The sequence below is a fragment of the Chenopodium album genome, chromosome 2, assembly GCF_948465745.1.
Source record: "Chenopodium album chromosome 2, dcCheAlbu1.1, whole genome shotgun sequence".
Taxonomy (NCBI): domain Eukaryota; kingdom Viridiplantae; phylum Streptophyta; class Magnoliopsida; order Caryophyllales; family Amaranthaceae; genus Chenopodium; species Chenopodium album.
Window position 1 is genome coordinate 14,012,224 of NC_137835.1, and position 23,236 is coordinate 14,035,459.

Genomic DNA, 23,236 nt, shown 5'->3' on the forward strand with positions numbered 1-23,236 from the left:
TGCTGCGTTAGTGTGCCTACTACAAACTCAAATGGATGTGTTTCGAAAATACCGTGTTAAGTTCGTGTGGTTTTTTTAAGCAAAGCCCCAGTGCATGACTTGATGCATTTGTACTGTCATGTCATTTTTGTGTAGGGTTGTGTTGTTCCAGTAAATCTCCTTCCCTATTTGTAATTTTTATGTACTTAGTAAATTGGTTAAAACAATAGGCAAGTCGATATACAGAGAAACCCATTGTGTTTGTGTTAAACCAGGCCATGTCAACTTTTGAATATGACGTCCATGCACATCACATGGTCCACTGGTGTGCCTCAATCTCATGCCATTAACCATCATTAACAATTTATAATTGATAAAGACTTAAAATTTTATGCTTATTAATACATAATATTAACCATCAATTATAATTAAAATGAGATAATGTTAAAGTGTTACAAGTATATAAGAACGGAATAACCGAAAAATACACCGTCTTATCCAAGACTAAATTTTCTAGGACGGACCCAAGACCTAACTATACAAATAGTACAATGGGTGGATAGAAATAAACCTATATATAATATTATATAGATTCCTCCGCCGTGTCGAAAACATACTCCCTCGCTGAGGAGTCATTTGGTCACTTGAACCCACTTAATTTGATTATATCATAGCATATAGTTTTATTTCATATTATTCCCATTTATATATCATAGTTTGTCCTTGAGGCATCAGCATGCAACTCATTTTTGTGGTCGTGAGTTTGTCACCCGTCACCCGTCACCCCTTAAAACTTTATAATAAAATAAATCCGAATACTTTATATAGCAACCTCAACCTCAACCTCATCACATCTTATTTTTATTTTTATACTTTATGTTATAAATTTTCTCTTATCATCTCTTTTCAGTTTTCACTCAAATTATATTTTTCCCTCAAAACATGCCAAGTGGCTCACCGTTACCAAACAACACCAACGCTAATTACTCCTTTGAGGAGTTCCTCCGCGGTTGGTGCCACCGCTTGGACCGCCTCTCCGCCGAGATCACCGCCGCTGTCGATACGAAGGATGGCGAAGCGAGCCAGATTGAGGACATGGATGCTAGGCTACTAATAGCGCGAGCACTCGGTCATTTTGAGGAGTACTATGAGCACAAGTCTCGTGCTGCTCATCTCAATGGATTTGCTCTTTTCTCCCCTAATTTTTGTTCGTCATTTGAATGTGCTTTTCTTTGGGTTGCCGGGTTTCGGCCTCGGGTTCTTTTGCACCTCGTCTCCAACTCCGTTCAGGATTTGTCAGCTCAGCAGACTCAAGCGCTTGACAGGTACATACATACTTCCTTCGTTCTTTTTTAATTATCTTATGAATCTGGTGACGTGTTCAGTGTACTTATATCTATTTATGGTTGACACGTGTATTGCATGCGCAATTAAATGCATACAGGCACGTGTCTTGAGACTGTGCTGATTTATCATAGGCCGTGCTGGCTGGTGCAAACTATACCTTCTCTAAGTAGAAAGAAATTGTGAAAAAGGGCTATTGAGCAAGAGTGCAAGTGGGAAAAATATAATATCTGAGATCAAATTTTGTTTATATTATTATTATCCTTTTTTATATATAATGTATATGTATATTCCAAAATGGAAACTTTTATACCAAGAAAAATGTACATTTTTTTTTTAATAATTTAGAATAGGTGGAGAGTAATTTCAAAATAATTTAATAATGTACATTTTTTAATAATTTTATAATTTCAAAATAATTTAATAATGTACATTTTTTAATAATTTTATAATTTCAAAATAATTTAGAATAGGTGGAGAGTAAATGAGATGACCCAATAAATGGAATATTTGGATGGTAAATATTGATTAAAAGGGTAGTGGGTAGTTGCATCATTTGCATGTAAACATATAGTCAGTGAGGGTAAAGTGACAGTGTAACACTGAGAACTTGTTTTGAAATTATTTGCAATGTGACAATATGTGCTATAGTGCTCTGCCAAACCATACTTCCGATTTTTCTTTCTTTCTATTTTTAATTTTTTTAGCTACAAACATTTTAGGGTAAACTTTTACAATTTTTGACTTTGAATTGATCGATTGCCGGCTCATTTTTACATCTAAAAATCTATATAAGTGCTATTTGATTATGTGTTAAAGGTCTAATACTTATACTAAATATGTTATCCCTAACAAAAAATTTAGTGTGATGTAAGGACTTGTTAGTATCTTTTCATCGTATTTATCGACATAGTAAGAAGATGCCGTTTAAAGAATCAATGAAACATGTGTCAACGGTACATAGCGAGAAACGTGTTTTTTAGTTTATTTCACTAGAAGGTAAGGCCAAGATTGAATTTTATATGCTGCAAGATACAACCTTTCTTAACACATTCCACTATAATAAAACATGCATGTAGCTCAATGAAAAAAAAAAAAAAAAAAAAAAAAAAAACACTTAATTTATTTTCAATTTCTCATCCGATTTCATTATAATGTGTTAGAACTCATATATGAATAGTTGAATACCCATTTTCCCTCTTACTCATTCTTCTCTTATAATCTCTTACACTAGTAACGTCCACCAAATTTGCAAATTACCATTTCTTTCCAATCTCAACATTCATTGAAGATAGTCATAATTGGAATAATGTAGTCCAATTTAATAATCAAATTCACTGCTTAAACTTTCACTTTCCTAGATCTAGTGTTGGGTCTTCAACTTGCATGCATGACCATTGCCTTCTAACAACTTCATTAAATCACAACATCATTAAAGTATCAAACATACTTCCTCCATTCTTTTTTACTTGACCTTCTTTGACTTTTACACTATTCACCATCCCTCCATTGACCGTGTTTTGTGAATAATATGTAAGGAAAAACATATTTATATTGGATCATTTTGAATTCGTCTCAATAAGTATTATCATAATATATAACTTTTATATTTTTTAATTATGGAGAATTAAAGTTATTGACCGTTAAAGTTTTGCATTGGCAAGCGTGATAAAAGAAACAGGTCAAGTAAAAAAGAACAGAGAAAGTAATTGTTTTCGAAATTTAAAGTGTGGAAATGAGCAACCTATTCACTTATAAAATTGCACATTAAAATTTGGAAGTTATGTTTCTATTGGATGAATTAATTTGTTGTTACAATCAAATCACAAGTCTAGTGTGAAAATGTAATTATTGTGCATTGTTTTTATACTATCCTTTTTTTTTTTTTTTTTTTTGTGTTATTTTATTGGTTATTTGCTGAAATTTTTGAGCAAATAAGCTAATTTATAAAGATAGGTTTATTTTAAATTTTTCAAGATTTTCAATTTCTTTTACTTCTGATTTTTGAATATTTGTGCAAATGAGAAAATATTAAAGAGCCGAATTTTAAAATCCCAATGTTTTCTCTTTCCTTTTGCACTCTAATTATCCCAAAGTAAATTTGTCAATGTTTATAAAATCATTTTCCTTAATTAGAATAAAATAGGAAGGGGTTATTTAATTAAATAAGGAATAATAATGATTCAACACTTACAATTCCTTAAGAGATCTAAATTCTCAATACAAGTATGTACGTAACACCTCTAAACTAATGGCATCGCTTTTGAACTGAACCTGAATAATTTTAGATGTCTTTGCATCGTTCTTGGAGGAGCTCCATTGTTGTATAGTCACGAAAGTGATAAAATTTAATTGGTCATCAAGATCAAAATATTTGCAGTACGAATCTTCTAAATCTACACCCTTAAACCAACTGACCCACAATTCTACAAATTTGTAAACGAATCTTCCAAACTTGTATCCCTGCACACACGAAAAACAAACAAACGAACAATATTGACAATCCCATGCACCACTGGGGAACCGACTAAACCCTACATATAGGAACTAACTATAATCACCACATTGTTGGTGATCTTTATTGGCTAAAAGCATCAAATTAATGAAGAATTTGGGGCTTACTATGGATAAAAATCGATGGCAGCCCCTAAGTTTTACTATGGCGGCTTGGTTTAATATAGTCCAACCCTGGACATAGGCGAGAGGTGCGACAGCCTAGGGCCCAGAGCTGGTAGGGGCTCATAAATCTCATATTTTAGTGTTCTATATTTAACAAAATTAACATTAATATTTCATAAACCTTAATATATATATTCTTGAGGGTATGTGTTGGAATCTTTTTAATGAATAAATTATTATTTTTCAATTGTTATAATTCATACATATTGTTGATTAAAGATATTATAGTCAAAGATTTGTATTGGTATATGTGCCAAAAAAAAAATACTACTTCTGATTCGTATTATATACAACTTTGTTGTATTATTTGTGACATATAAAAAATTCAGAAATTGCATATATTATGAACCGGATTAGAGGTAGTAGAACACTTAGCTTATTAAAAAGAATGGAGAAACTATTATACTAAACTACCAATTATTTTATCATGAAAGGCCCTAATATCTTACTTTGCCTAGGGCCCATAAAAATGTCAAGAACGGCCTTGGTTTGAAGAGAGAGAATAGGTTTTTTTTTTTTTAATATATATATATATATATATATATATATATATATATATATATATATATATATATATATATATATATATATATATAATCGTTTTCCTTGATTTAATAAATTGAGCAAACATGTGAAAATTAGATTTGATCTGAAGGACCAAATATATTTTATTACTCTTCTTAAAGTAGACATCACAATTCGAAACTAAGATATGTGATACTTCATGCTTTCTCTTGCAAAAGATAAAAATCAATATATTGTGAATGCCATCATAAATAAATCTATAATAAATAAACTAAAACAACAACCGCTGATATCATTTAAATTGCACACATGTCAAGTTGTGGTTAAAATTTTTCCCGCTTAAATTAATTGCTGACATCATATATTTATATTTATTTTTATTTTTTACCTTAAATTTTATGATGAATTTATGAGTTACTATTTGGCTTCAAAATATAATTACTCTCAGTTAAATTGAAGAAATTGTCATTTTTTACCTTAAATTTTATGATGAATTTATGAGTTACTATTTGGCTTCAAAATATAATTACTCTCAGTTAAAGAGTATGGAGTACTTTGTATTGCATTATTTACTTAAATTTATACTCTTCTTCAATATTAGTTAGATCTAAATAGCTTTGCAATTAATGGTTATGTTTTTATAATTTATTACATATAAGGGACATATGTAAAATTATATTTATTTTTTTAAAAAAAAATTATAAAAAGTATAATGCACGAGACTTATCTAGTAAATAAATAAATAAATATCTAAGAAAGATTTGGGTCATGTAGAAAACGTATTGCAAATACTATGTAATGACCCGGACATATTGTCTTAGCCAAAATACTAGTTCAAGACTAAAAATGCGTATGTGTTTGTTGTGAATTTGGTATCCTAATGGATTGTAAATTTCTTTCTGTTGTAGTAGATCAAATGATTGAAATTGTTTTTGGAGAGAAAATTGAGAGTGAGTTTTTTTTTTTTCTTCACATTAGTAACATTTCATATACTACCTCCGGTCCAAATTACTCGCAACTTTGGAGTATTATTTGTGAGATATAAAATATTCCAAAGTTGCGAGTAATTTGGACCGCAGGTAGTAATTAATCCTCCCACATCGAATGAATGGTATAATTGATTTAAGTTCTGTTTGAAATTGTTTTTTATTTTTAAATTTGGAGAGTTGAGTACGTTTAAGTTTAGTGAGAGAGTGGCGTATTTTCTCCGTTTTTTAACAATTGCAACACACATTTTTTCATGGTATCTAAATAAAATAGGTTTCACGTTATTAACACATTAAAAACGAAGTTTAGAGATTGTTATGAATATACTTAAGTAATAAGCCATAAGTTTTAACTAAGGGCAATAGTACCACATTTATAAATAAAAAAAATTACTTTTCAATTATACTTTCTTGTAAATATTATAACATTTTCATATTATAAAAGCATTACAAGTATTTTTTAAAAAAAGGGATGAAGTCTGAGTTATTATGAAAATGTCAAAATTACAAAATGTCTACCTTGCAAGGTACAACGACAATGCATAAGTTAAAGAAGATTTTACCAATGCTTTTGGCAGACTCTGAAAAAAAAAAAACCCTTTAAAGTTAAAGCTAAAAGCTGTCTTTCTACTATTTCCTCTCTTTGTACTTCGTATTAATTAATCTATTTATTTATTTTTTTTGAGTAGAATTAATCTATTTATTAGTTAACATAAAATTTCGATTATTAATATTTTTCTTAATCATATTTCTTTTAGTAATATTTCTTCTGATGTTTTTGTTTTCCCATTTCAAATCTTGATACTATTCATTATTAAGAAAATCTTCTATGAAAAAATTACTCTTAGAGCATGTTTGATAAAGGGAGTTTTTTTTTTTTTGGTTGAAAACGGATTCAATTAATCAATTGTTTGGTTAGAACATTTAGATGACAATTACCATTATTTAGGGTTATTAGTTAATTTATTTATGGAGTACTATTCTAGAACCTAAGGTAAGAATTATGAGTAGTCGAGTAATGTATTATTTGATAAAATACCTACCTCGCTAAAACCTAAGGTAAGAAAAAGAACCAAAATACTTCCTTCATTTCGAATTAGATAACATGTTTTGACACTAATCATTAACTTTGCTTTGGCTAACATGTGTGATTTATAAATAATAAATAAATAAAAACATAATAATGTGAAATCTTGTTAGATTCATTTTAATAAGTACTTAATTAAAACTCAATTTTAAATTTTTTTATAAAAATATAATTAAAGAAATATGACAAGCGTAATAAAGAAACATATCATCCGAGCAAGTAGCAAAATGAGGCGTGGGTCCTAATCCCTTATATTGATATTGTGACCTAAAAAGGATCCAATCTTTTAGATCGTTGCGCAGGCTCACAGGTTTGTCCACTTCTAGCCAAACATCTAGGATTGTGCACTTCATTAATCTCCCATTCATTCTTCATTGTGAGGCCCTAAATTTGAGGCTTCTATTTAATAAAATTAAACAATTCAATCAAAAGTTATATGAACCTATATGATGGAAATTCACAATTTGTTTACGTGGAACTTTCTAGAGCAACCAAATAATTTTAATAGGGACAAAATTGCAAATTCGAGGAAAATATAAATTATGTATTTTGTATAGAAATGTGAGTATATTTGTTTTGCTTTTTAAGCAAACTATACATATACTATCAACTTAGGAACACTTTGAGAGTGAGAATCTTTTTTCCTTCTCCGTCATTTTTTGAAGTGTCTAATTCACAAATACCACACAAAAAAAATCGTGATTTTGAGGTTTAATCGAATTTCTTCTCTTTACCTACATTTAGGTATACTTAACTACTTAAGGTATATTTTTGTCAAAAAAAAAAAAAACTACTTAAGGTATATGATACGAAGTAGATGTTACCAGTCTTACTACATGGGTGGCCTTGGTGAGATAAGGGATAAAACTTGCACGCGACCTCATTCAGTCGTTGTATCCCTGAAGAGTTGTAGGCTAGGACTCTCCATCTATCTTTGATCTTTGGTGTTTTACACTGGTGCAGTCATGCTAGATGTTCTATACCATGGTACTATGATTCTCTCTAGCTAGGCTTTTCCGGCGTAACACTGTCACTATACATCAAATATATGGCCAAAGTTTCATGAGCATCTTCTAGCTAGCGGTTTTCATAGTTCATATATCTGCCTCTTCCATTGGTCTCACAGTTATTTGGCACTAGTTAGGGGCTCCTTCAGTAGCCCTTTGCTCTGTTTTGCTCTTGGATTTTTGGTCTATTGTAAATAACCAGTAGTATGTCTAGTATCTTTATACTTGTATTAGTTAGGGTTTACATGTGTTTTGTTTGATTTTCGTTCAAAGGTTTTACTTTGCAGAGGGTTTTAGGTTATTGGGTCGTATTGACAGGATTAGAACTAGATTATTTTAGAGTTTTCCATTCTAGTGCATGTATATCCTACCTAAAGCACATTTAACCAGAACGTTAAATCTAATAGGAAAAAAATGATATACCCTGTTCTAAGAAATTATTTACTCATGAATCCATTAGCTTATATTTTGAATAATTTAAATCTATTTCTCCCATGTATAAAATGTAAAAATGTACGTCTTGTTCTTTGATTTTTATTGAATGTATTTTCATTCATATGATAGTAACTAGGACAAAAATTGAGTGGTGCCAAAATGAATCAATGGTGTTTGAACTAAAATTGAATAATTTGTCATCAATGCCAAAATTATTTAAGTTTTATGTTATTCAATTCGATGCTCAAACTTTTTGAATAAATCTTGATATCTTCATAAAATTCCTAAATAGGCTGAAAAGAGATACAAGAATAAATGAAAAGGCAGTGGAAGACGAGCTAACAAGGATACAAGAGACAGCAGCAGCACCACCACTAATTGATGCCATGCGGGAGGCTGCATGGCTATCAGAAGGGCAATCCTTAACAACAACAAATGAGCAAATACAACACTTGAATGCATCGCTTGAAGCTGTCATAGCTAATGCCGACTCCTTGAGGGTGACAACGGGAGCTAAAGCAGCCGAGATTTTGAGGCCAACTCAATGTTTGAGGTTCTTGGTAGCTGCTATGAGACTAATGCAAAGAATGAGGAGTACAGGAATGGAAAGAGATAATCTTGGAGGAGACTTGGATAGAAGTAACATAAATATATATATAGGTTGATGCTTCATTTTCGATTATTTTAAAAAGAAAATAATGCAGCTAATATTGAAATAGATTTAAAAATAATTATAAAATATATATAATTATAGTTTTGTACGAAGTATGTTACTATGATTGTGACTAGCATAGATAAGTTGGATGATAAAAGAAAGCCCAGAAAAACAGAAGAAAAGAAAAAAGAACAAACCTCTTGTGATATTCCAGAGGGGTTTGTCATGGTATAGTAGTACTCCTATATGTCCTATAGTAGGTTGATTGTTGTTTTTAAGCCTTTGAAAAAAAAAAGGTTTGTCTCATATTTTATGGCTGTTTTTGAAAAATTGAAATTTCTTTATGTTAGAGAGATGTATTAGATTATAAGGGTTATGAAATTAAGTACAATGTGGGTATGATGTAATGTTTGTGGTCTATTACTTTGTACGAAACCAATGTACAATTTTTTTTTTCTCAAAGGAGGGTATCCTAAGATGTATTTTCATCATGCCTATGTATGTTTATACATTACAAAACTTAATTTAAATCAACAAGATCAAAAGAAATAATAATTATAAAATTGAATTATTTAATATTGAAAAGAACAACATACAAATTCAGAATGATGTATCAATATAAATTACATTTACATGTATCAAATATATACAAGTGCAATTTATGTTCAATTTATGTGCAATTACAAAAGTGTATATACATGTTTTTAAATGATTTAGAATATTGTTTTCGAAAAAAAAATGATTTAGAATATTGAATTTATTTACATTTTGATTAAAATTTAATTTAGTTGATTTTTACCTACTAATAAAAATGCTAGCTGCGTGTTTCCTATAAAGCGTCCTTTATAGTATATTCACATTCAAAATTTTATCGACTTCGGTTTTTTTTTTACCAATTATGTTAAGTATGCTCGGTCAATATCCCTCTTAACAATGCCGATTATTATTGGTAGGCTTGATTTTTATTAATTTATTTTATTTTAACAAAAATCACTCCATAAAAGTATATTACAAATAAGTTGGGGTAATATTACTTTCATTTCATTAACATTACTGGTTTATTAAGAGGGATATTGACTTTTAATCATTCTGTATACTAAGCAAATAATACGCATTGGTAGATACTTTCGAATTTGCAACAGTTTGATACATAGGAGCATAATAACATTGCTAAAAACAAGTTTAAAAACTATACTTAATTACATCGTCTTTTAGTATTTTTCCGTGTAGATTGTCTATCCCAACACCTACATTGTGTTTCATAGAGGTATAACAATGGGATTTCAAACAAACTAAGGTACATAAGCATATCATATGAAGCGCTTTATTGGTTCACCAAGCAGTGACATCCTAAGCTAGCTCACTAGTCCTCCTTTCTTGGGTATGCGAGGATAAATCTGGAGCCTAAAATGCACATAGTAAAATAGAGGGAAAAAAAAAAAAAAAAAAAAAAAAAAAAAAAAAAAAAAGGATGTCAAACCAAAGTTTACACAGAAGAATGAGATAAGCAACACAATTTTATTTTTTTTAGCAAAATAATGTATGAATTTTGCTGCAAGGATCGTGATAAATTAGCAGCCTGCATTTACAAAGTTAATATGTTTGAATGTGGTATACAAGGTGTGGGTGCAAAAGCCTCACAAATGAAGGTGATGTATGAGCTTGGACACACCATTAAAATACAAGAGTATTTATTTGCAAAAAACACAGGCTGACGTAATAGGATGATAAAAAAACAATCATGCCTGTGAAGGAGGGAATGGAAAGAGGCCAATCTCAGCAGAATACACAGAATACACCACACCATGGGGTTCAAAACAACTGCTAAGTTAATGCATCTCCTGTTAAAACACAAATCAATCTGTAACTGCTTCTTGCACAAATACAGAAAACCAGTATATTCTCAATTAAATAGGTGTTAATTATAGTAGGCAACCACCAATCAAACACCGCCCAAATCAAGAGGAGCTACTACACCTCTACGGCTGTATGCCTGTACATATTCAAATTTTGCTTTGTTAAGTGTTTAGTGAGCTTGGAGTTCCTCTAGACTTTGATTCTATCTTTACATTCACAACTGAACTTAGAGCACATTTCAGGCACTAATTAAATTAATAAGGTAACAGGCTCAAGCTAGGCTCTTTAAAACTAGTATAGTTGTGTGCCTATTGAAAGGATTTGATATTTTGGCTTGCCCAGTTTTTGCACATCCAAGAACATTCTGTTTTCCTTTCGGAAAAAAAAAAAAAAAGAACATTCTGTTTTTTACACTCACTTTGGAAAGAGGTATACATAGATCTAGCCCTTTTTGATGAAGCAGCAACAAAGGAAACATGAGATCACCAATATCATTTTGCTTATGGTACCCACTTTAGCTCCACCAACTGAAAGCGCGTACTGGGTATGGGGATCTAACTATCCTCCAATGTGGTTGAACTTTCTCAATACAAGATTCCTAATGCATTTTATTTTATTTTATTTTGTTTTTTTTTTTTTTTTTAACATCAGAAAAAGCATTATATTAATCATAAAACAAATTACACACTAAAACACTAGGGGTAGGACCATACAATCTTTTTCTATTGGAGAACCAAAAGCTTTCGAAGGAACAGGATGCTCTTCTTTTAGAGCCACTCATCCTGCAAAATAAGGAGTTAGTAATACTGGAGAGAGTTTTATTTCTTTGACGACAAACGATTTTCCTTCTAACTCTGGAGCGGTGAGAAGAGGCAAATATCTTATTTTTGGGGTTCGTAGTATACTTCAAGTGGGACTGGTGCATCTGGGTAGAACATTAACATACTTTCCCATGATGACGCATGGGTGACTATACCTATAGTCGGATCTTCTTGCGTCAAGATTGGAGTTTTTTCACATCTATCATGCCCTTCAAAAGGGGGGTGACTAATCTCCATTGGTGTAGAAACTTCTTGAGTTTCAACACTATCCTTCTTCTTAGGAGGATCAAGTACTCGAATGCTAATAAAATTCTTCCGGGAAGAACAATAGTAGAGTAGTGTTCGTCCCTTGAAAACCGCCCCATACATTGTCGGGGTGAGATGAAAATAGGAATCAATTCGTTTTCGGTTCAAAAACCAATAACTTGACCTGTAAGATTTGACTTCAGAACAGAAATGTTATCAATAACGTTGGGCCTTTCATCTTGATCGGACGTTACCTTCCAAATCCAAAGATTTGCCAACAACATTCTTTTCCACTATGGTGTCATCTTTAACACCAATACATCTACGAACACACCCATTTTCATGACCATCTCCTTCTTTCCTTTTCCCCTCCTTTCCCAACTTTCTTTTTTCTTCTTCCTTCCCTAAGTGAACAAAGTCTCTAAACCTCTCATCCTCTGTTGTAACCACAAGTGCATCATCAACAAAATTTTGAGACCAACCCAATCTAGAGGTCACCTCCTTAGTTTTTGTTTAAACTCTTTGTTGTTGGGATCAATCCTAATTGCTTGCGAAAGATCCATGAAAGCTAAGTCGGTTCGGCTCTAAAGTTGCTACCGCTCTTCTAAAGTAAGCTTTCACATTTGAGTTATCATAACACAACACCGCCAAGCACAACTAGCCAACTTTGCCAAAGTTCCTCTCTTTGACAGAACAGATTAAGAGACACAGCAAGGCTTGAAAAAACTGATTTATCATCATCATTACAAACTAGAACAAAGGACAAGTTCTTGAGTGCAAAAGAGCATTTTGCAATGGCTAAAACCATATTACTCTCCTTGTACAACTGGTTACCATCTTTTAAACTCCTAACAAATTTCAGAATACCAAAAGGAATCTCCAATTCCCCAACTATTTTCTCTAACTTATGAAAAGAGAAATCCTCCTCTTCAAACCGAGCAAAACAAAAATTCCCCCTAAGTTCCTCAAATACATCCATAGTACTTGAAATAAGAATAGAAAAACAAAGAGCAACACTGGTAGCTAGAAATTTAATGCCATAAAGAGCAAATAATATGCTTCCATAAACTGAACAAAATAAGGGAACACAAGTCCACAAACCTTGAACCGAAGAAATTAACAACACCAAACACTTCCCACGAGGCTAACAAGCCAAAGATCCTTCTATAATTGACCAAAAAATAAAAAAAGATACTTGCCGGAGAAACGAGGTTAAAGCTTAATGGAGGTGGAGGTCGTTGGTGTAAGGTCGACTTGGGTCCGCTTCCTCTTCATCGCCGGTGGAACCGCAAGAGACTTAAATAGGTGGGGAGCTCGACCACGACAAGGGACGAGAATATGAAACAGGGGAGATTCGCCCACAAAATAAAGGAAAATTACGGGGGTGCTTGCCGGAGAACCGATTGCGGCGCCGGAACCCCGACGAGACCCTAGGTTTCCGACAGTGGCTTTGTTTTGGAGGAGGAGAGAGAACAGAGGATTTGGAGGAGAGAGAAAGTTTTCAACTTTTTTAACAAACATGAATCTTAATGCATTTTATTACAACATTATATAATTGACAATCTACCCGGAGTTATTTCTAACACTGGACAAATTTAGCTTAGTGCTATTATTCCTCTTCCCATTTTAAGCAGTAAAATAGAAAAATATGTTGGATAAAAGTTCGAGCGACATAAGCAAGCCTTCTTATAAACAAACTAAACAAACAACACAAGGACTCGAATTCCAACAAAACAGTTCCAGTCCACTTCTTGATCAACAACTCTGCAAAAAGCACGTATTTCCAGCATAAATGGCCTTTCATCAAGTGTTGTATTACTTGTATTAGTTGTATATACTTCATCCCTTATTTAATACTAGCAAAATAGAACTTTCACAATCTCCAAGACACATCTTTGATTTTTAAAGTATTCAATATATGTTGAAAAAAAAATTATGTAAATTAAATTCGAGAATATTATTTGAAAAGAATCTAACAAGATCCCAAATGATACATTACATATGTTAATTTAAAAACGATGGTCAAAGTTTAACTTTGACATAGAAAAGCCAATTGCTAAACGCATCAGAGTGTAGCAGATTTTTTTTAAAAATCAAGTCATCTCGAACTTTGCATACATCACATGCCATTGGCCATAGCCATGTTGTATTTTCATACTTTCTGATTTTTTAGTTCTTTACATCTCTTGTTGAATAACAAAATATAGACATTTAGTTTGATTGGAAGCCAAACTTGTCTCTATTTTTATCTAAAATTCCTCTTGGTTTGAAGACTTTAACAAAGCAGCAAAAATAGCAAGAGCAGAGCATATACGTAAAGCAGAAAACAAATCAAAGAAGAAAAGAGAAATGTTTACATGCACTATAAGCGGCTCCTTGCAGCAGGTTTGAAGCTGGGAATACCAGTGACTTCCCTTGCTGTCACCAATGAATTGATGTCATATGTTCCTTCATATGTGTAGATGGGCTCAAGGTCACAGAATGCCTGGAAATTGCAATGTCGGAAATAATAAGATACAGGAAAGACTGCCTAGTGAAACACAAGATAAAGAAATGTCGCAAGGAAATGGTAGACCTATCATAACAAAATATCCAAAAGTTGATTTTGAACTCAGGAATAATATGTTCAATGGGTTTGGATGTAAAAGACAGGTACTTGACAATTCAATTGACAAATCAGTCCAGCAGACACAGGGACTAAGTCACAAAACAGAGTAATTTATAGGTCTCATGCTTGAAAATCATCAAAGGATCTCTCTTGATCTATTAGTTTCTCTCTCTGAATCATTTATCAGTTAGCTTGCCAAGATCAAAAGTCTGAACAACTCTATCATACTCCCTTCTCGTCATTTCCAGAGTTTTTGGTCTACATATTACCAGTACTCATCTTTAAAGCACAGAAAGCTATCCGCCTATCCAGTTTCATGTTGCTTACTAATGGCAAGGGATCTGACAAGTACAGATGATATAATTAATCTGACAATACTGCAACATCCTTCTTAGTAATAAGCAAGTCATCTATATCACTTGAAATTCCAGAACTATTAGATTGCATTACAGCATGATCCAAGACAGGATAACAAATTTCGCATTTCTATTTATAACATACGGAGAGAATCCTTTATATTTGGTTGCAAATAAAACCATCTGACATAAATCACAAGACAAAATTGTTCAGGGGGAAACCACATAACCAATGGTAAAATTTCTGTCAAAAAAAAAAAAAAAAAAAAAAACAAAACAAAACACTAATGGTAAAATTGGAAAGACAATAAGAAAGAGAGCCAGCCCCTGGGAAAAGAATTGGCCAGCAAGTTTCTCAGATTTTTGTGGAGATGGGATCTGATTTGACTAACAATTTGACAACCATGGGAGGCCAATATCAGACAAAAATCAATACTCTTGTGAGAAGTAGTACCCCTCAATTTTTTTCAGGATCATTTAACAATTGAGTTACAGCATTGCACTATAAAAAACATCACTAAGAAACCTGAAAATGTTTTACTACAATCAGAACCAAGGAACAACTCGAACAAGGAGACAAGACAACAAATTAACCACTTACAACATTAGAAATATCATAAGCTACATTTATCCTCAATAAAATGATTGAAGCAAGGCTTATATTCATTTGCTAAGCAGATCGGGTCCTTTCAACCAAAAAGTAAAAGCAGCAGCTAGCGCGCATGATTTCATAAAGACAAGCACATCAGATTAAGACATACAATACAATATAGAAATATATATACTCTTTTCTGCCAATTGACTAACTATTGGGAAAGCTTAAATCTATAGAAGAGTCAGCTGACATGTTCTGTTAAGTAAGAATAAAAAATTAACATTTTTTACATCTTTAGTAACAAAAGAATTGACATTTAGTTCATATATATAATGAAACTCCAATGTAAATTATTTTCCCCACAATCTTCAAAAAGCATATGATAGACAGTAAATAGGCAAGACAACGCAAAGTATTGAAATTAGGACGAGTACAAGACCTTTGCAACAAGAAAATCAGCAAGGATTCCATTGCCTCCTAGTAATTCGCGACCAAGAGCCACTGTCTCCCTTGCCTTGACAGAAATCCATGACTGATATATTCACAGAGGAATTTGTCATTAGAACAGCTGTTACAAGACTTTAGATAATCATAGCTTGTGAGCTAAATTCACCTTTCCCAAGCTTGCATGACCAGGGGTCATTTTTCCACTCTCGTACAATTTACAAAGGCGCCAACCAACAAGAAACATTGCCTGAACATTTCCCAACATCTGCACAAGCTTTTGCTGGTTTATTTGGAATGCTGCCAATGGTGCACCAAATTGTTTCCTCTCTTTTAAGTACCTTCAGGAGCAGTATTCAGTCCAAGTAATGTTAGCATATTAGGGAACTACCATTTCATACCTTAATATCAGTAAACCATCATAATACCTGAGACACATGTCATAAACACCCATGGAAATGCCAATAGGTTGCCAAGCAACCATGACCCGTGAAACTGCAAGTACCTGCTCACACCAAGAGAGCTGCATCACATAATGCACAAATAATTTGACAATTTGTCAGCAGCTTTACAGAATAACTAAGCACCAAAGGCATTTTCCTACTGCTATTGAGCTTGTTTGATAAACCCTACTTCAGGTCACAGGTCAAGTTGCCTTCCGTGACCTCACTCTGCCCTCCTTTCATCCTTATTTATTAGCCAGTCCATCAAAGATATCACATTAGGCAGCCAACAGCCATTGCTAAATCGGCAAGGAGTTCTAAAGCATATTTGGATGCTAGTTAAAAGGTAAATGGATAGATCTTAAATCCAAGTGTCCATTAAAAACATTGGCACCTTATCTTGTAAACATATTTCAGTCAAGTTTTATGTTTTCAATGTCAAATTCTTAAATACATAACTAAGTTTGACACTCATCAATATTTAAGCATCACCTACACTCCCTCCTTCCACCATAGTACCACACCCTCCCAAATGCACCTTAGCTTTAAATAGTGCATCTGAGGTACAAAGCAACAAAAGGCACTATGGTCACATCAGAGAGCATTGAGGCACAGTGAACTTCAAGCGGTGAAGCTGGTTGCCTCGCCTCCACAGATGCCCAAGATGAGGCTACTCAGCCAGCTATGAACACTGTATACTGAAATACGAATGCAATTAAATGGAAGAATGTTAAGATACTTTTTTTTTTAAAAAAAAAAACATAGATTATCACTCAACTAGATTACCCCATGTGTTGAATTATTTAAATAGGTTGTTTACAAAGGATAGTCATTATTCTTTATTCGGGAAATGTGTAGGCATATTTTTATCGGAGGAATCCTTCATCAGTTGTTGTAAATTACTTGTTTTTTTTCAATCTTTTCGGTCTTGGTTCCGTAGGAGCATGTCATCTGACTGTCAAGACCATGGGGCATCCTTCTCAAAACCAATATTTTCTTAGTTTTGGAACTTGGAAGGACTAAAAAAATGATGTCATAAGTAATTAAGGCGGGAAAATTTTCATAAGAAGCTGACACGTGTCAATCAATAATGTCAGCAGCGGCTTGTTTTAGTAATAATTATAGCAGTGATGCATGAAGTACAAATTCTTAGGTATTCTAGGGTACATTATTTACTCATTTGCTCATTTGGATGGCTCTAGATGAGTGTAAATTGCATCCCAAAACGAGCAACAATAGCCTTGGGTAGAGAAAACTACCAGAGTATCCAAGAACATAATGAACTGTATGTGCATTTGGCTTACCCTCTCCCCTCCTCCCCACTTCTTAACTCTGCTCTTAGCTCTTTATTATTCAAGCAAGAGAAAACCTCAGTGGCTAGATATCCTAACAAATGCCTGGCGAACAATCCACCAATCATTTCAAATCATTAATTTGAGTAGAACAGGAAAATCAGCAAAACAACCAAAAGCTGAAAATAATCAAGTTCTTTACTCTGGCTTTAATAATTTGATTCAGGCTTTATATTCAGACATAACTTGACATATAAACATACATATATAGCTAGAGAGTTTAGCAGCAAAAGCTCTCTCAAAATTAGAAACATAATGAGCCCGCATTAATTCTCCCACATATTAATTTTCTTAACTTGCAAGACCCTAATTAGAACAAGGAACACAATACAAAACAAGAGTAAGGACTTTCAGCAACTGAAGTTATGTATCCCTCCATTACCTTATTTGTGTCTTGGAAAGAATTGACACCAGGTAGCCTATCCTCATCAGGGACAAAAACCTTCTTTAGGACTATATCACCATTCTGAACAATCCGCAAGCCTATCTTGTTCTCAATTTTTGTAGCAGTGAGCCCAGGCGAATCCTTTTTAACAATGAATCTGTAGAGTGTGGACTGTTGATCAAGAAAACAGGGGAAAGAGGACAAATAGTATGGAATCAATGAATTAAAACAGCAGTGTGTCCAAGTGTCCAACATCAAGCTCTTGTTGCACCAAACACTCGAGATTTAAATCAGACTAAGACTGATACATCATACACGAGCTTTTTAAAATTACCAAAAGGCAACTTTGCGATGATGTTCAACCATACACAATGCCAACATTGTTTTATTCTGAACTCCGAGCCAATTAAAGGTATGGCTTCTTACATCTTGACCTCCTAAACCATTCAAGTTGGTGATCAGGTGATGTATCAACAACAGGTAAATTAACCACATCCAATGACTCTTAAAAGTATACCCCCTATCATGTGGAAAAGAAGAGAATTTATAACCTTTGATGGAAACATTGCGCACAAAGTTGAGCATACTCTGATATTATATACTGCCTTTTACAGATAACTGTAAGACAATTGATTCAGTGAACAATATCATTTCCTTCATTTTTTTCTCCCTCACTACGCACAAATGGGACAAGATTTGAGGGTCATACTTAAAGACTAATTGAATTGTGTTTCTATATTTTAAAGGGAACATGACATCTAAGTTTAATGGGAAATGCATTTAAGATAACCACGCATGTAAAGGTTGTAGAGGATCCTAGAGCACTGATCAAATATCACAAACCTAGAAGTATCTTGTTTTAATTAACAAAATCATTATACATTTGCCTGTAACTTCCTTATGTAGATCATACTGCATTTCAAATTTTCTCCACTGGTGTTTCCCTCCTTCCCACAAGTTACAACAGTGACAGCTTCAGCAACAGATTTCCCAAGTCCAAAGTCCTCGATGAAAAGTGTTATGGAATCATAAACCACTTTCAAACATTCAAACCTCTGGCAAACAGAGAGAAATAGCAGAGCTTTGAAGAAAACAAGTCTACAAAATACCGTCAAGGCGTCAATCATTTAACTGGTAGCCAGGGGCCTTAGTGACAATTTAGACACATAAAGCTTAGGTTGAAGACTCGATGTTCTGCTAACTTTATACATTTACATCAATGTAATCATAGCCCAAAACCTTTGATTAGAGGTAAGGAAGATCGGGTATCACATTTGATTAACTACGAAACAACTGCATGCTACTTCACAAAACTTTAATAGGTATACACCATTTAATAAGCCATTTTAGTTTAGCCCATTGTCATCTAAAAGTCAGAAAATAGAAATCCACAATGGACAGGCTATTGCCTAATGTGGTACTTCCAAACTATCAGGCAAGAGTAGAGCAAGATGTTGCAGCAGCAATAAGGGAAGGCATCAAAGACAGAGAAGGGGCATTCTCCAAGCATATCTTCAGTATTAATAGAGATATTTGATAGAAAGTAAATGCGTCACTCCATCAACCATACTCAGATTCAGTAGGATTGTTCAATTGCAACAGATAATCAATTGTTCACACTTGGATGCCACGTAGCATAATCGCATGTGTCAAGCACTTTATTTACTTATCCCTAAGACCATAATTGAAAACATAAAAGCAAATTCTTACAAATTCTTCAGAAATTGTCTAAATGCAAACTTTCGGCAAAAGTTCTACTCCATATAAAATTTTTTTCAGCTCTTCTACATTAATAAATAAATTTTTCTTTCAAGGATGCTGTCAAAGGGCTAGATTTACTCAATATTTTAGAGGATTTTCACACTTACCCATTTATCTGATTTGTTGCAGTGTTCCTAGCAAATATGATGAGTAAGTCTGCAAATGTGCTATTACCTATCCATCGCTTTTGACCTTCCAATATCCAGCCTCCAGCAACCTATAAATAGCTATAATAAGATACGCCTCTTGAGAAAGGAATGGGAAATGCATGGAGAAAAAAGGGATTTTAATTTTTAAACCTTTGTAGCAGTTGTTTGCAGACCACTTGCATCACTTCCATTGTCAGGCTCAGTCAATGCCTAACAGACAAAGAAAATGAGAAAGATTATAAGCATAAATTACAAAAGCCAGCCAAATTAATGAATGGCAGCAAAGGGGAACCTTACCCAACATGCTATAGTTTTTAACTGTGCCAAAGAAGGCAAATACTTCATTTTTTGATCTTCTGAGCCACACAATGCTATCTCAACAGACACCACAATATTGCCAAAAGCAAATTATCAATCAGATATTGCCTTCCAATAAAACTAGATAACAGACATATATATACTGAAATTGCAAGTTTATTATCAGACAGGGAAAAATGAGTTCATATATATAAAAGAAGTTGAGGAGGTCACCAATTGTGAGCATCGCCAGAGAAGAATGGACCAATATGAATGTCGAACAACTAGCATCAACCCTAGCAACCTCAGCCGTGGCAATAGCATTTCCTGTAATGGAAAGACCGGGGCAACCATAACCCTAATCACTGAAACTTGTTAATATCTCATTTAAGGTGGTCACAACAAAAGAAAGTCAAACCCAATTTATATTAATTACCTTAATACTCCCACCAGCAATTTGCAAGGCCCCCAACTTTGGAATAATCTGGAATGGAAACTCAGCTCTTTCCCAGTACTGCAATTAACAAAACGTGTTACAATCTCTTGCTTAATTTGGCAACTAAAGATGATACAAAGATGACTTAGAATTATTTATTACATAATGATAAATAAGAAGGCATGATGGTAGCAATCAAAGTTACTAAGTAGAGGTAACCACCTCTGCCATGATAGGAGCTACTTCTTTTTCCATACACTCTCTAACTTTAGCACGAATAGCCCTCTCCTCATCATTCAGCAGATCATCAAATTGATAATAGTCGGATGCTGCAGTCCAAAGGAGGCACAGGAAAGAATATATAAATAAACATCTAGAATGAAACTAATTTAGTAAAGCATCAAAGGACACTAGCTGAGTAGGATATATTAAAAAATAAAAATCAATAGAAAACAGAATTTGATAACTAAATTGGTGAAAACAGAGAAAATCCTATAACTGATGCAGACATACAGGAGCATAAGTTCGAAAGTAAATGAAATAAGACAGTTCATTAATTGATCCAGCCAGCAAAAACCTGTAATATCCACAATTGCCTCCTTTATGAACATTTTTGTGCATGTTTTAAGCCTCATGTGTCACAACTCACAAAAGAGATAAGTAGATTACATATAGTTTTTTTGAGGAACACTACTAATTAGATTGAGACTTATGTAACTTGTTCAAAAGCATACTGAAATGATACTTTGAAGCTTTACAATTATCAAAATCCAATACGTAAGAGAAAAATTGAGGCAAGACTTGGATAATATGGAAAAGCAAAAAGAGTTTTAACACAAAAACAGGTATTGGAATTCAAAATAAAAATAAGAAACTCATGCATCTGAAGAAGCTCATCCAAATTTTATCAACTATGAAACCATGATTTCATAAATTGCATTAGGATACTTAGCCAACTTTGTAAATTCTAAGTTTTGACTTTCCAACTCTTTTCTATTACAATTTGTCGATTGTCCTAAGGGGAAAATAAGGACATGAAATTCAACAAAAAAAACTCTAATTTTCTCATTCAATTCATGCATTATCACTTTATCAGTATATTACTAGTAGTTTAAATTGATTCTGAAATTAGCAACTGTGATAATTTACATTATTATATTAATTATTCATTTCAAAATAAATGTCACATATATAAGGACATATGGGATACCTAAGGCATCAAAAAGATCAGCATAACTTAAACTTTATCAGAACTTTACACGAATAAAGAATAAAAATCTCACCACAAGGAGGAAATATCGATGCAGGTTTTGCTTGGGGGAATGCTTCTGATATATCAAGCGGTGGTAGATTGAAATATGAACTCCTCGCATCCTTGAGTGAGTCACCTAGTAGCCAAACAACACAACATTTGATCAACAATCAAAGTGATTATAAATTTATAATCACTAGACTACCCAAAACTTTCTTTTTTTTTTCTGAACTTATTTTATCGGAGCTAAGATAAGATATGTTAAAATAAGATGAAATAAACAGGCCGTAAGGTAAGTTTATAGGGATCATTAGAAACATCACATACACTTAAAGCAGAATGATCCAATTAATTAGGCTACTTCAATTTAGCTTATTTAAGCAAAGGTTTGCTGGTTTCAATAATGATCGAATCAGGCGAGATCAGATCAAACTTGATCCTTTTATTTGTGTTTGCTCAATACTAAATATCTAGCTCCGTAACTAAAAAAAATATGAAAATTTCATATTTGAAAAGTATACCATAATACAAATTTAATGACATCTCATTTTATAATATATTATCTAGTTTACAAATAAATTAAAGTTTAGCCAAATCTGAAAATCAAATCGAACCAGATTTAATCATATTAGAAAAATTCAGATAAGGTGAATTGAACATAGCCTTAGCCTTAATCATCAAAACATTCAAAGTCAATAATCCATTAAAATCAATAATAGTATTAACATTCAAAGTCAAAATCGTATTCCAAACGAAACCAAGTAATTGCTGTTTGCCAAAGCCAAGCAAAATTAATTAGCATTTATTTACAAAAAGAGAAATTAAACAACAAAAATAATTTTAAAGCCAATAAAACAGTATTTTTTTAATTTTTTTTTAATTAAGAAAAATACGAAGTATATATTTTTATCTCCTCCCCGTTTAAAAAAAAAAAATAAAATTAAATCCAACAAAATTGGAAGAATTTAAATATCAAAAGGTGAATAGATTGGTGTATAAGTCAGCTAAACAGAATTCCATTTCACATACATAAAGCGAAAATATACCACAAAAAATCGAATTCATTACAAAGCGAGAAATGGTAGACGATTATGATATCAAATTTAATGCCAAAACATATCGTAAATTTCATGATCTTAAGAATTAAAATTCATGCAATTTAATACATTCACCAAACTTTAACTATAAAAAATAAAAAAATAAAAAAATAAATAAAATAAAAATATATATATATATATATTAAAAAAACGTAAAAGTCATGATCTTAGAATCAAAACTAACCTTTATTTGTAGAGGAAATTGTCATTTTGCAAATTCAGGAAAAGAAATTGGAGCTGAAAAAGAAAATTAGGAATTTAGGAGAGAGAAAAAAGAGACTTAAATGGCACGGAGTTCAAAGAGGACGAAATTGGGAAATGAAAATTGAAGACTGTCTTATTAATAAAGAATCGTGATTATCTGAAATTGAAAACAAAACCGTGAATGACGCGGCAAAGGCCAAAGGGTACACCCAAAACTTTAAAAAATAAAATAAAAA

At 32.7% G+C, this 23,236-nt stretch overlaps 2 protein-coding genes across 3 annotated transcripts; one reads left to right on the forward strand and one right to left on the reverse strand.

Annotated features, from left to right (window-relative positions):
* The first annotated feature begins 835 nt into the window (after positions 1–835).
* Positions 836–9,188, forward strand: LOC145583343 (protein RESPONSE TO ABA AND SALT 1-like). Its single transcript, XM_081640576.1, has 2 exons — positions 836–1,304; positions 8,335–9,188. The coding sequence occupies exons 1-2, from the start codon at positions 922–924 to the stop codon at positions 8,705–8,707; spliced, it is 756 nt and encodes a 251-aa protein (XP_081496702.1). The 5' UTR covers positions 836–921; the 3' UTR covers positions 8,708–9,188.
* Positions 9,189–9,856: 668 nt separating this feature from the next.
* Positions 9,857–23,141, reverse strand: LOC145596665 (acyl-coenzyme A oxidase 4, peroxisomal). 2 transcript variants are annotated; one of them, XM_081652885.1, is made up of 14 exons: positions 22,981–23,125; positions 21,731–21,835; positions 20,670–20,776; positions 20,448–20,525; positions 20,246–20,369; positions 20,012–20,085; positions 19,865–19,924; positions 19,673–19,782; positions 17,802–17,961; positions 16,053–16,129; positions 15,794–15,965; positions 15,620–15,712; positions 13,979–14,106; positions 9,857–10,101 (listed from the first exon to the last, which is right to left on the reverse strand). In XM_081652885.1, the coding sequence occupies exons 1-13, from the start codon at positions 23,003–23,005 to the stop codon at positions 13,984–13,986; spliced, it is 1,308 nt and encodes a 435-aa protein (XP_081509011.1). In that variant the 5' UTR covers positions 23,006–23,125; the 3' UTR covers positions 9,857–10,101; positions 13,979–13,983. The 2 variants fall into 2 exon arrangements, with proteins under 2 accessions (XP_081509011.1, XP_081509019.1); XM_081652893.1 differs by lacking the exon at positions 9,857–10,101 and adding an exon at positions 13,120–13,385 and having other exon boundaries at positions 22,981–23,141.
* Between the last annotated feature and the right edge of the window lie 95 nt (positions 23,142–23,236).

What these genes read in the sequence shown, in the direction of transcription:
- LOC145596665 (XM_081652885.1), bottom strand. Translation starts at nt 23,005, where the DNA reads ATGACAATTTCCTCTACAAATAAAG. An exon ending in TAAAAACTATAGCATGTTGG is followed by an intron (nt 19,925 to 20,011) that starts GTAAGGTTCCCC and finishes TTTGTCTGTTAG; the next exon opens with GCATTGACTGAGCCTGACAA. An exon ending in GCAACAAATCAGATAAATGG is followed by an intron (nt 17,962 to 19,672) that starts GTAAGTGTGAAA and finishes CACACTCTACAG; the next exon opens with ATTCATTGTTAAAAAGGATT.
- LOC145583343 (XM_081640576.1), top strand. Translation starts at nt 922, where the DNA reads ATGCCAAGTGGCTCACCGTTACCAAACAACACCAACGCTAATTACTCC. An exon ending in CAGACTCAAGCGCTTGACAG is followed by an intron (nt 1,305 to 8,334) that starts GTACATACATAC and finishes ATTCCTAAATAG; the next exon opens with GCTGAAAAGAGATACAAGAA.